At 38.6% G+C, this 12,515-nt stretch overlaps 1 protein-coding gene across 1 annotated transcript in view; it reads right to left on the bottom strand.

Moving 5' to 3' along the window:
* UBN2 (ubinuclein 2) overlaps window positions 1–12,515 on the bottom strand; it is a 49,481-nt gene that overhangs the window by 1,473 nt on the left and 35,493 nt on the right. Inside the window, exons 12-16 of the mRNA XM_042890299.1 lie at window positions 9,220–9,270; window positions 7,863–7,905; window positions 5,812–7,347; window positions 1,770–2,016; window positions 961–1,050 (exon numbers count right to left, since the gene is read on the bottom strand). Of these exons, the coding sequence (XP_042746233.1) occupies window positions 961–1,050; window positions 1,770–2,016; window positions 5,812–7,347; window positions 7,863–7,905; window positions 9,220–9,270 (1,967 nt within the window). The remainder of the gene's footprint in view (window positions 1–960; window positions 1,051–1,769; window positions 2,017–5,811; window positions 7,348–7,862; window positions 7,906–9,219; window positions 9,271–12,515) is intronic.

Here is a 12,515-nt window from a genome sequence, read left to right as displayed (position 1 = left end):
TGTTGAAACCCAAGACATCAAGCTATATACCTAAAGATACCACTTCACTAAAGGTAAGTTGCAGCTCTGAATAACACACACACACAAAAAAAACAAAAATAAACCAAGAAAAATCAAGCTTTTCTTTACTTTCTAAGAATTGTAGGTCACTCCAAAGCCCTTGTGGTGACAGGAAAATTGAAGTTCGTACAACATACAGGTGATTGGTCTATTTTCAGAGCCCTGACACAACACTGCCCAGTTTCTGGAGCCAAGTACTCCAAAAAACAGGATGATGAATCCACAGAGACACTGGTACCTTTCATGTTCCCCTTCCTGGCTCAAAAAAAAATAATCCCTACTAATGCACCACTGAGACCTTTCAGCAGTAGGCTTGACAAGCATAAAAAAATATTCTACTTCAACCTTCTCCTCTCAAAACATGTAGCTTTATTATCAATGTTAAAATTCCAAGGGAAGATTAGTGTTCCATTAGGAATGTATCACACTGTTCACACGTGCACACGAACTGCAAGAAACATCAAAAAGATTCTAAGCGTGAAGGTCAGTTTGTCCTCCAAAGGAGAAATTAAGAAGCAGTGGAAAAAACAATCTCCTTCCAGTGTAGACAACACAGACTGTAAACAATCATGAGAACACCCAGTAAGTAACAGCTTTTTCTACTGGTGAAATTTGGAGGCTTACGTTTCTACAACTGCTATAATAAAGTATTATTGATATTTTTGAGGTGTTTTTTTTTTTTTTTGTTCCTGGCATTGAACATAAACAGAAGAAAACCTGCTCCATTTCTAAAACTATTGCTGTAACAGAAAGTGCACTACCTGCTGCTACCAAAGCTTGTTCTTTTTCCTGTCTTCTCTAAACCAATTTTAAGTAGTGTACATTTTATTTCAATCTAGAGCAGAAATATAACTTGTTTTTTTAAGTTATAAAAAGTAGTAAGAGAAATATTATCTTTACCTGTGTAAGCTTGCTGCAAGTGAGCAGGCAGAGGTGAGTGAGATAACGTTGCTGCGTGCTGAGCACCTGGCTGTAAACCCTTCAGTAAGTCTGAGAAAAAAAAAAACAAGGAGAAAAGCAAGGATGAAAAATAACAGACCAAGTTTGCATTTGAAACAGAAATTAATGTAGTAGTGTGCTAATTTGCATAGATTTCTGAAGACATCTCAACAACAAATATAAATACATATTAGTATTCTAATATATAGAAATATATAAAGCCAATAAAACATACCTGTTCACAACTAATTAATGAAAGTCAGAGCAAGGCTCATGCCTCACTACTGGGATGCAATTCTTCATACTATTTCCTTTGGCACAAAGGCCAAAATTGATACAGATTAAAAGCTTAAATAATTTCTCTTAAGCAATCAGAAATAGTAAATCCTATCTTAGTTCATGTTTCTTGTAAGAAAGTGGTTTGGCACCAGAGGGTCTAAGCTAAGGATACTTCAATGAATCATTACTTCAGGTCTCATGTTTGTATTGTGAAGTAAAGAGAATATTAAGGCATTTCTTTCTAAAGACAAGAAAACAAGTTAACTCAAAAACGCATGATAAAAAACAACTATACTAAAACAGTGAAGTTATTATTACCTATCAAATGTGATTCATAACATTTGGATAATCACATAAAAAAGTTTTACCAGAGAAGAAATCACATTTCTTCTCTTGTACTCATTACCTCAGAACTACAGCACTTCCCTTCTTAACTTCTGTTTTCAGGATGCCTCTTTCCATACAGCAGTGTGATAAGGAATTTCACTCACTTTGAGTTAGGCTGTGGTGGAAAGCCGCTGAGGTAGATCCCGAGGTGGTTGTCACTCCAGCTGTGTCCGTCCCAAAGCCAAGCAGCTCCAAGGGAAACTGGAAGGGCACAGTCACAGGAACAAGGCCACCCAGCATCCCAAAAGGAGTTAATGGTGCAGATGTCACGTTCTGACTGGTTACAGACAGGGGTGATGCCATGAGAGTCAGAGGTGAGGCGTTAGCCAGTAATGATGCTCCTGCTGTTGACTGTACAAAGAAAAGTAGTACTTCAACATTCAGAAGCTTTGAGTTGTGCCCTCTAGGGAGATAAAAACTGCTTACTGCTAAGTGTGCTCTGGTTAAAAAGGACATTAAGCTATTAACAGATATCCCCTTAGCCATGTAGGAGCAATTCCCACTGTTCACCTACTAAACAAGCACAAACATATGTCAGATTTACACATGCAAGATTCACCTCTTGTTTTTCTTGCCAGCTTTGCAGATGATTTCCTTTAAATTATCACACGTCTGAAGATCTTTAGAAGCACATTATTCCTCTCTCCTTTCCAAATACAGGCCTTAACACAATGCTAACTATATTTCTAAAGAGACTAATTCAAAGCAAGAATTTCTGAAAACTCAAATCCATACTTAAGAGCCACCACACTTCAAGAGAAGTCAGGTTACCAGGATGCAGATATATATATACATACAAATATATACATATAAATGTTTATACACAAACACACAAGTGCATAGAGGCAAAAGCAAGAGGCAAGAAATGAAAACTCTCTCCACCCCACATATGTCACAAGTTAAATTCACTTCAGTTTAAAAATGAAAATGCATGATTAACCAGAATATTTTAGATACAACTATTCCGAAATTACATTAATTCCTCTGAATTTAGAAACTGTTTGGTTTGTTCTTACTTAACAATCTTTCATTCACTAAACTTACAATAATTTCACAAAGTAATGTTCAGTTCTCAAATTAGCTATTAAAAAACAGTAAGTACAGAGAGAAGCATTTTGAATTAGACTCAAACTCACATATTTAGATGTTTGAGCTATCAAGATTCAGAGACTGAACAAGGCTCAAAATTTGTGCATTTGGACACGTATGTCTTAACTAAACCCAAAACTTTTTTCCCTAGGTTGTGCAATATCAACTTACATCAATAGCAAAGTGATGAAAAGTACTAAAAGAGAAACACTTTCAATTACCATTTGGTCTTAAGATGTTTACATGAAACCTGCTAAAGAAAGGTTAGTGCTGCTTGAGACAACATTTTAAAATCGTATCCTTGTGAAAGCAAGCAAATACAAAGCAGACTCTGATAAGAAATGTTTCTATTGGTTATGTTAGGAGTGACAGCTGCTAAGACTTCATTTCACAAGTAGAAAACCGTGGATGAAAACACTGTAAGAACATACATGTTTGGTCACTTTAGATGTATTAATTTCACACTAAGCCCGTGTACAACAAAATGGCAACTGTTCACTATGTAGTCTTCACTGTTCAACAAAATAAAAGCCATGCAGCAATCTCTTACAGTTCTGCTTTTGTAAAAAACCTCAAACCAGAAAGGAGCTTTTTAGCATGTTCTGTCAAGAACCTGATTACTTGAGGGAAAGTACTCACAGAGAGTGCTATAAAGGAGCTGCAGTTAAAGTGCCATCTCAACTATGTTAGCATCTCGGTCATGTAAATTCAAGTCAGTAATACCCTTAGAAATCTAAGCAGTATTCTGCTCAAGTGTATGAATGATAGGTAGAGCTTCAGGAAATAAGATAATTGCTCAATTTCACATTATTTTGTCTTTATGTTCTCAAAATACAACATAACATACTTTGTTAAAATTTTGAGGAGCTACAGCAGGTGCAAGTTTATATCCAAGTTAGCAACTGTACCAATCAAGTGGGAAAGAAGGGAAATGCTTGTTGGAAACTCTTCTTAGTTACAAACACCTTTTTGCCATCACATGAAATCATATTAGTTTGATCATCCATGCAAGTAGACCAGGGTATTCTAAAAAGCAACTTCTGTACTATCCTCATCTGACAGATCAGTAGCATCTGATTTAAACAGGAATGAAATACCTAAACATTTAATGGAAATTCACTTTCAGTCTTTTGCAATGTGTTAAGAAGGGTAACTAAGTTCTTACTACATATTACCCAGCAAGTCTTTAAGGCCAAACAAGTCCTATTATCACAAATCTTTCTTCCTTCAGTGTACTTTGAGTGGGTAGTTATTTGATTATCATCTTCTCTTGAATATACTGCACTGACTGAGCCTCAGTCTGCACCGAAGGAACCCTTAGTGAATGTTTTATCCTCCTCTGGAGAACTCTCTCGAAGTTTTTTACATTACCAAAGTACCCTCTAACGTGTCAAGAAAAAAACAAAACAAAACATGTGAAGTCACAATTATTAACTTTGTAATGCCATATGTAATTCACTTCCTCTAGCTGATTTCCTCCTTCTATATGCCAGAACACTTTATTTTATTGTATTACAGTATGTACTCATGTTGATTATCCACCACATTCCCAGCAGCCTCTCTCTTCAACATCACTGTCTGCCAAGATGCATTTTTCGTTATCCAAGTCATCAATGTCTCTATAAAAATAACGATTTGCCTAAAACTGCACAAGGTTTGCAGAAACTGATCTCATAATTCACATAATATTACTCATTTCTTACGTCCATCAACTTTAAGAACGACTACAACCATTCCGCAATTTCTTCCACACCACAACAACTGAATCTAGTGGATATTGTGGATTCCACCAAAAAAAATCATCCCCAGACCATACAATACAGCCTTGTTTGTGTCCAGGCACTTTCTAGAGTACCTAAATTGCACCACATTTAAGCTTGGCTCTTCTCTAAACTGCTTGTGGTACCTCTGTGGACCTTATACAGGGCATGTATGGCTGGGTTTTCTTTTTTTCCCCTCCATTCAGAGTACCCAAAAATAAGGAGAAGGCTGTATCAGAATCTGTCAAACACCCCATTTGCTCCAAGGTATGGCAGGGTAAAAGATCACAGAAATACCTCATAAAAATAATTTTCTTCTTTTTCAGCTGCATTAAGAAAAAATAACGAGCTAAAAGATTATTATAAAGCATTGTGAAAACCTGAGTACGTACCACTGCCATGCAATAGCTATGTACATCATTCAGAAAAATGCATCATTTTTCTAGCTTGCTATAGACTAAGACTTTAATTTACATTGATATCATCTTTCTCAACTGAAGTTGCATAGACTTCACAATACAGAGAGCACTATAAAAAGAGGAATACTTCAAATCATCTCAGTAATTAAATTACTCCCAGTAAGAAGAATGCATAAAGTAGGTTGTTTTCTGGGCAAATAATATGTTTGCATGGGTTTTAGAAGATTGTATTTTCAAAACATTCATATTATACTCCTCCTTTTTTTAATCTCCAGTGTAGAAGTTTTGCACAAGTTCTCTCAGGTCTTTTCTATTATCCTTACATATAGATAAACCTCTAGTTCAGTTTGATTAGATCCTACAAAGTAAAATACATATTTAATAATCACAAATGCTTAAAAAGGTTCTACATTGTTAAATACATGCCTTGCATTATAGTCTAACCACAAACAACTGAATGCCAGCTTTGTAAACCAATCACAAGGCTTGTCTAAGAAGACTTTTATAAGCATTCTTTACAGGTAAGTAGGCAACAATACAGAAATTCAATAATGCAAGGCAATACTGCACACCCTGAAAATATGGCCATACAAAGCTCATCTTTTATATGGCTCTCTTAAAGAAAAATAAATTATTTCTTACTGCAGACCAACTGTTTTTTTACTGAGGATTCCTTCCATCCCATCCCTGAATTTTACATCAGTTGGAAATACCCATTCACTGTTGTGAAAATGCTTCATCCGTATTAGCATTTATACTTAGTGAAGTGTCAGCATTAAGTTTACGATTCATTTTCAAAACAAGATATTGTAAGAAAGAATGTTTACAACATGTGATAAATATTAATGTCAGATTTAAATGTAAACTCAGATGCATACCTGCACACTGGCTGCTACAACTGGAGACCCTGAGGCAGAAGATGGTCTGTGTGGAGTTGACAATTGTTTAGTAGCACCCTGTGTTCCACTTCCTGCTCCCCCAGACAGACTAGTCCTACTAGCTCCACTTGAGTTAAGGTTACTGCCTCTGCTGGCAGGTACATTCATTCCAACTCCACCCAAATTAGTTTTACCAACAGTTCCAGAAGGAGAAGAGTTGGGTAATTTTGAAGAAGCCTGAGGGTTCTTTGCAGGCTGAAGGCCTGAGGTGCGATTAGAGGGCAGCAAATTCATTGTGGGAGACTGCCTGCTGATATTTACACCACCGGTCTGTTTATGTAGGGGAGTGTTGCTGGAGTGACTACTCTGGGAAACTAGTGCACTTGAACTGGAAGAACTGGGTGTTGCTGCAGGCCTGGGGGATGAGGTGGACTTAGATGAAAACTTAGGGGATGCATTGGGCTTAGGTGTCACAGAGGGCTTTGATGCAGTGGGCTTGGGAGAGGCAGCAGGTTTGGGAGAGGCAGCCATGGAGAAGGGAGGCTTGAAACCCTGGGAAGAAACCTGCGACACCATAGCCTTGGCTAAATAGTTACTAGAGGTAGAGGTGCTGGATGTTGTCCGAGAAACCAGTGGGTGAGATACTTGAGAGCCACTTCCAGATGAGGGATTAGACAAAGGCAGGCGATACACTACAGACTTCTCTTGAGCTTTGATGACTGGCGATGAGCAAGACAGTTTGGGATTACTGCTCAACTTCACCACTGGATTGGTCTGTGATTTACTGATAGTTGCTTGTAAAGGAGATACGTATTTCTGCTGTACAGCTGAATGCTGGTGCACCTTTGTCATCTGTGATGTTGAAGAACCACCCTGAACTTCAGAAGATGATACCAAGATGTTAGCATCCTTGGGTCTTTGAGAGGTGGTAGAAATAGCTGCTTGGGTTTTAGAGGAAGAAACATGAGTCTGTGAAGAAGCAGCAGCAGCTTGGATCTGGCTTGACCTCTGTAGTCCTTGCTGAAGTAGCTTGGCTGGCAAAGGCTCTAAGGAAACTTTAGGATTTTGAATTGAAGATCCAGCAATAAGGCCTGAAGAGATACCAGTGTGAACTAAGTCCTGGGGTTTCTTTGGTACTGGCCCTGTGTGACCAGCAATAAGACTTGATGAGTGGGGTGTTTGAGGGGGCTCTACTTTCTTAGAAGTTGCCAAAGGCAACTTACTCATAATGCTTGCCAGTTTCTCTTCCCTCAGCCCAGGGCGAGGTCTAGATGTTGGTGTCTCTATAGCAGACCCAAGAGGAGATCCCTTGGCACCATTATTGATAACTGCAAGAGCATCAGAAATAGAGTCCAGCGAGGGCGGGTGGAAAGAAAGGTCTTCGTCCAGTGAGTCGTCCAAGCAGATAGTCTCTGGAGCTGGTGTGCAGCTAGAGCTGGATGGGGTGCAGACAGGTGCACCGGCACTCAATGCAGTAACACAACTTGAATTAACTGAAGATATACAGGTTTTCTGTTCTTTCTTTGGACTAGAGTCCTAAGAACAAAAACAAGAAAAGTTTAACAGCCTTTCTAGAGTAGATTCAAAGTCTTCTTTAGTTTAATACTATTATTCTATACATTCAGAGGAACCTAAAATCTACTACTGAAGTTTTCACATTAGGATATCTATGATATACTGATGCCTTGCGTGTGAATTTAATATTTGTATTTTAAAATCTCACACTGTTGCGTTACAAGGTTAAGAACAATCTATGCTGCAATGCTAATTTGATCACTGGGCAGAAATTGCTAGAACTTTAATAGAACTATTACTTTCTTCATAATCAATTTTCAAAAAGCTATATAGCTTAATATTATGAAGCTATGCAGATAATCTCTTGTATTTTATGGTTTAAAGCCCATATTACCAGCCAATAAGTTCTAACAGCATTTCCTTAAGGTAGGATTTTCTGATTGAACCCTTTTGATAGATTTTTTTCTGGATCAGAGGCAGAAAACTGGCTGTACCAAAAGGTCATATAGAAATCAGATATGTAAAAAGGCATTTACCTTCACTTTGGCTTTAGGTGCCAGAATCACTTTCTTCTTTGCCCTAAAGCAGAGGAAATAAACACACATCAGAAGACAGAAAGGCAAACAGTTTTAGTGCCACCCTGATTATATCCCAATAAACTAAGAGGATGACTACTTGGCTCCAGCTTTTTTAATAGAGCACTCTTAAAACAGAAAATCTCTAAAAACATACTTGGGGAAAGAACAAGAATATCTTTGAACTACTGTTGTCGCCTTTGTACGTAAATTAGATGCAAAACTTACTGAATTACTGATATAACCTGATGTATATCAACTTAAGAGATTTTTTTTTGTAATTTTTCAATTCAGGGCATTTCAGTCCCTCACAATCTCAGGAGCTTCTTTCAGTAGAGCTTTATCTAAATGAAAATCACCAATAAAGGATAAAGGTTATGAAATTTCACTTTTTATTGCTGAGTTGTTTATTTTTGTCACCAAAGCAGTAGTTTACTTTACGTTCCCATTTGTATTTCAAATCACAAAACCAGTTTTTTTCTCCTCCAAGGCTTTCATGGCTTGTCCACTGTGAAATAGTTCGAACTACTTTTTGTTGCAATGAGCCATTTAATGAGCTCTCAGGTGTTTTATTTTTTTTTTAATTATTATTATTATTTTTTTTTCAGTGCAAATGGACATTGTAGCACCAATGGCAGTTTATGCATGCAAAGACAGTACTGAGGACTATCAGTTGCCTGCTTCAACGTTTCAAATTGTGTCTAATTCTGTTTCCTCAAAAAGATTAACAGATTAACGCTTCACAGCTCTTATTCTCCTATTCTAAGCAACTATAAAAAAAAATTGTAGCTGGACTCTGACTCAGTTTTGCCATTAACACTGTATGTTTTCTACGTAATCATATATATTATGAGAGTTATCGTTTGGTAGTATTCAAAGCCATAATTGGTTGAGCTCTTACTGAATGAGGGCTGAACTCCTAAGAAGGACACAGCACTGTCCGAAAATGCTGAAAGTAAAATTTCACTAAGATACAAAACCTACTGTGACTACAAAGACTTATGAGGGAAAGAGCAAAAAATTACTGGATACAATATACTATGCTACACTGTTTAAATTTTGCTGGGTAGAGTGCTTTGGAATAATTTAAGGAAAAAGTGTTAGTCCACAAATATCCACATAAGTCATTTGGCCACTTCAAAACCAAGTTAGAACATTCTTGTGATACTGTATTTCAAGTGTAAACTTAAATTAAACAATCAAACATTTATGAACATTGTCTTCAAACAAATCCCAAAATATCTCCCTTCTCTCCCCAGAAGAGGTGGCATAAAGAAATACTGTGTACTGAAGCTGTTCATGAGCTGTCAATACTCACGGAGCAGAAGTGAGATGATTGTGAACACTCCGGCTTTCCTTAAAAAGCATCCTGCAAGAGTAGTGAGAAAAGAAACATGATGATTCTGTAGGGACAGACAGAACATGACCAGCTAATTCTCAAGTACCTTTGTATTCTCAGAGAAATCTTTTACTATTGGTTTGTAAAGCAGTTGGTTGGTAGGTTTTATCTGTACTGCTATCAAAATGCAGTTGCTGGCAGCCATAAAAAAACAAATGCTAAATAAAAAAAATGGTTATGTTTATATTCAAAATACTTTGTTCAATGGCCAAGCAGAAGTGTAGTGGAATAATGGAGTACTATGTCCTCCAGCAGGAAAGAAGTCCTGACTTTTCAGACCTCAAAAGCTAGCAGACTATTTCAAATATCAAATAAAGGATTATTTTACACTCTTCTCATTGCACGTCCACAAACTGATCACAGGTATGAGTTTTGTATTTGCTTTTTTTTTTTTTTTTTAAATGCTTTTTTGTTGGTTTTTTTTTTGTTCGTTTGTTTTAATGTAGAAAGAAGTCAGAACACAGACAAGCTTGTGTCTATTAGCCTTCAATATTTTGTACTGGCCATTGTGTACCATTCCTGTGACTTCTGCATTTACTCTCATATTTTACCACAGTCACTGACACAGCTTCATGGAAGGTTAGAGCTGCTATGATAATCTTAACATTTTATGTGGTTTTATTCCCACACGATCGACTCCTGCTCAGTGAAGTGAGAACAATTCCTTCCCTGTACACGTGACTTAAATGCAGCTATAAACAGAGAGTTAACAAAAACTCCTTCCTCTTTGCTTCAGTGAACTAGACACTAGTTTTTCTACATCACTTCATCATGTTATCACTAACAACATGAACAGCTGTCTAAACAAGAGCTTTTCACCACTGAAAACATCCTGTAGAGCTGCAATGGTTATGAAAAATCCAAGTATCCACAGATCTCATGCAATCTGGCAAGAAGACATTAACACAATCTTGCTACATTTCCAATGGCTTATTTTTCAGATTCAGTTTTCACATTTCATTCACCATACCAACCTCCAAATCTGTACAGCACCGTCTATGAAGAACATCAGGAAACAAAAGGAACATTCCCTATTCAATGCTTCAGTGAATTATCCAGCTTCTCCAGAGCATTTCTATTTGTGCCTCCTGCCCACTGCTTTGATTGCTCCTTGATCTTTTTCATTTTGGGGCACATGAGACACCAGTAATTTGCAGTGTTATCCTTAAAGGCTCAAGACAAAGTTTAACTGCCACTGTTACAGAAGTCAAGGATCCAGTACAAATAAAGGCAGCAAGAACGTGCTTAGAAAACAGTTTGTCCATTGGATTTGTATATTTAGCTATAACAACTGATGAGAGAGGTCAGTATGACATTGCCTCTCTGACATGACTTCAACTGTACTGCTTGACCTGTGAGAAATAAGTGTGCTGCAAGACTACTTGCAAGACCATCCCTCAGAAGATGAAACTTTGGCAATTCCAAGAAAGACTTTCTGATCATTTTACTTCCTTTAAGCATGCACATATTTATATTACAGACATCTTTAAAAGGACATGGAATCAGCATGCAATCCATTTACAAACAAATTAGTTACATTATCACAGAATCACCAAGGTTGGAAAAGATCTCTAAGATTATCCAGTCCAGCTGTTCAGCTATCAGCAACATCTCTCACTAAATAATGTCCCTCGGTACAATACCTAAGTGTTTCTTGAACACCTCCAGGGTTAGTGACCCCACTGCCCCCCCAGGCATCCTATTCCAGCGCCTGACCACTCTTTCAGAGAAGCTTTTCCAACATCCAACCTTAACCTGTCCTGGCACAACTTGAGGTCATTCCCTTTAGTCCTATTGCTAGTTATGTGGGAGAAGAGACTGACCCCCACCTCACCACAACCTCCCTTCAGGTAGTAGAGAGCGATAACATCTCCCCTGTATCTTCTTTTCTCCAGACTGAACAATCCCAGTTCTCTCAGCCACTCCCCATAAGTCTTGTGCTCCAGACCACTCGCAGCTCTGTTGCCCTCCTTCTGACACACTCCAGGGCTTCTATGTCTTTCGTGTAGTGAGGGGCCCAAACTGAACACCGTACTCAATGTGTGGCTTCACCAGAGCTGAGTACAGGGGGATGATCTCTTCCCTGTTCCTGCTGGCAACACTATTTGTGATACAAGCCAGGATGCCACTGACCTTCTTGGCCACACTGTTGGCTCATGTCCAGCCATCCCATGTCTGTTTCCTCTACACAGCCTTCCAGCCACTCTGCCCCAAGCCTGTAGCATTGCCTGGGGTTGCTGCGGCCAAAGTGCAGGACTCAGAACTTGGTCTTGTTGAACTTCATAGAATCATAGAATCACAAGGTTGGAAATGAGCTGTAAGATCATCTACTCCAACCGTCTTCTCATTACCACTGCTACCACAAGCACTATCTCGCAGCTCTTCATCCAGACGCCTCTTGAACACTGCCAGGGATGGCAACTCCACCACCTTCCTGGGCAGCCATTCCAGTGCCTGACCACTCTCTGAGAGAAAAAGTTCTTCCTCATGCCTAAACTTCATCCCACTGGCCTCAGCACAGCTATCTAGATCCCTCTGTAGGGCCTTCCTACCCCTTGCCAGATTGACAGTTCCTCCCAACTTGTGTCATCTGCACATTTACTGAAGGTGCACTTAGTCCCCTCATCCAGTTCATCAATAAAGGTACTGACACACCATTCATAACCAGTCACCATTCACCACTACTCACTGAGCCTGGCCATCCAGCCAGTTCTTTACCCAGCAAAGAGGGTACGTGTCCACGCCATAAGCCAACAGCTTCTCCAAAAGAATACTGTAGGAGACAGTGTCAAAGGCTTTGCTAAAGTCTAGGCAGACTACATCAACATTATGTGAAAAGGCTCTGAAGTCCTTAAGGATAAAAAGAATTTCTCTAAATCCATGAATATCTGTAAAACAGTCTCATCGGGTAGAGAATGGAAGTTTTACACATAGAAAAATAATATGAGAAAGAACCACCGTAGTTACGACACACATCAACAGATGAACATGGTGCAGTTTAAGATACCTTACCTCATACTTCTACAATGAGCAATGGGGAACATATGAGGGCTGCTCCGAAACCAATGTTCCTTGTTATACCATGCTGGCTCATGACACTAGAGGCAGATGCCATTGGTACGGCAGTAGAAGCTGAACCGTCCCACCAACATTCTGTTACATGTTGCTGCCATGTGGCAGGTGGCAGCAGAGAAACAGGCTGACAAAATGGTGTC

Source organism: Lagopus leucura, unplaced genomic scaffold (assembly GCF_019238085.1).
Source record: "Lagopus leucura isolate 7727_CA_CO unplaced genomic scaffold, USGS_WTPT01 Super-Scaffold_100159, whole genome shotgun sequence".
NCBI lineage: Eukaryota > Metazoa > Chordata > Aves > Galliformes > Phasianidae > Lagopus > Lagopus leucura.
This window is presented reverse-complemented; position numbering and strand designations above follow the sequence as displayed.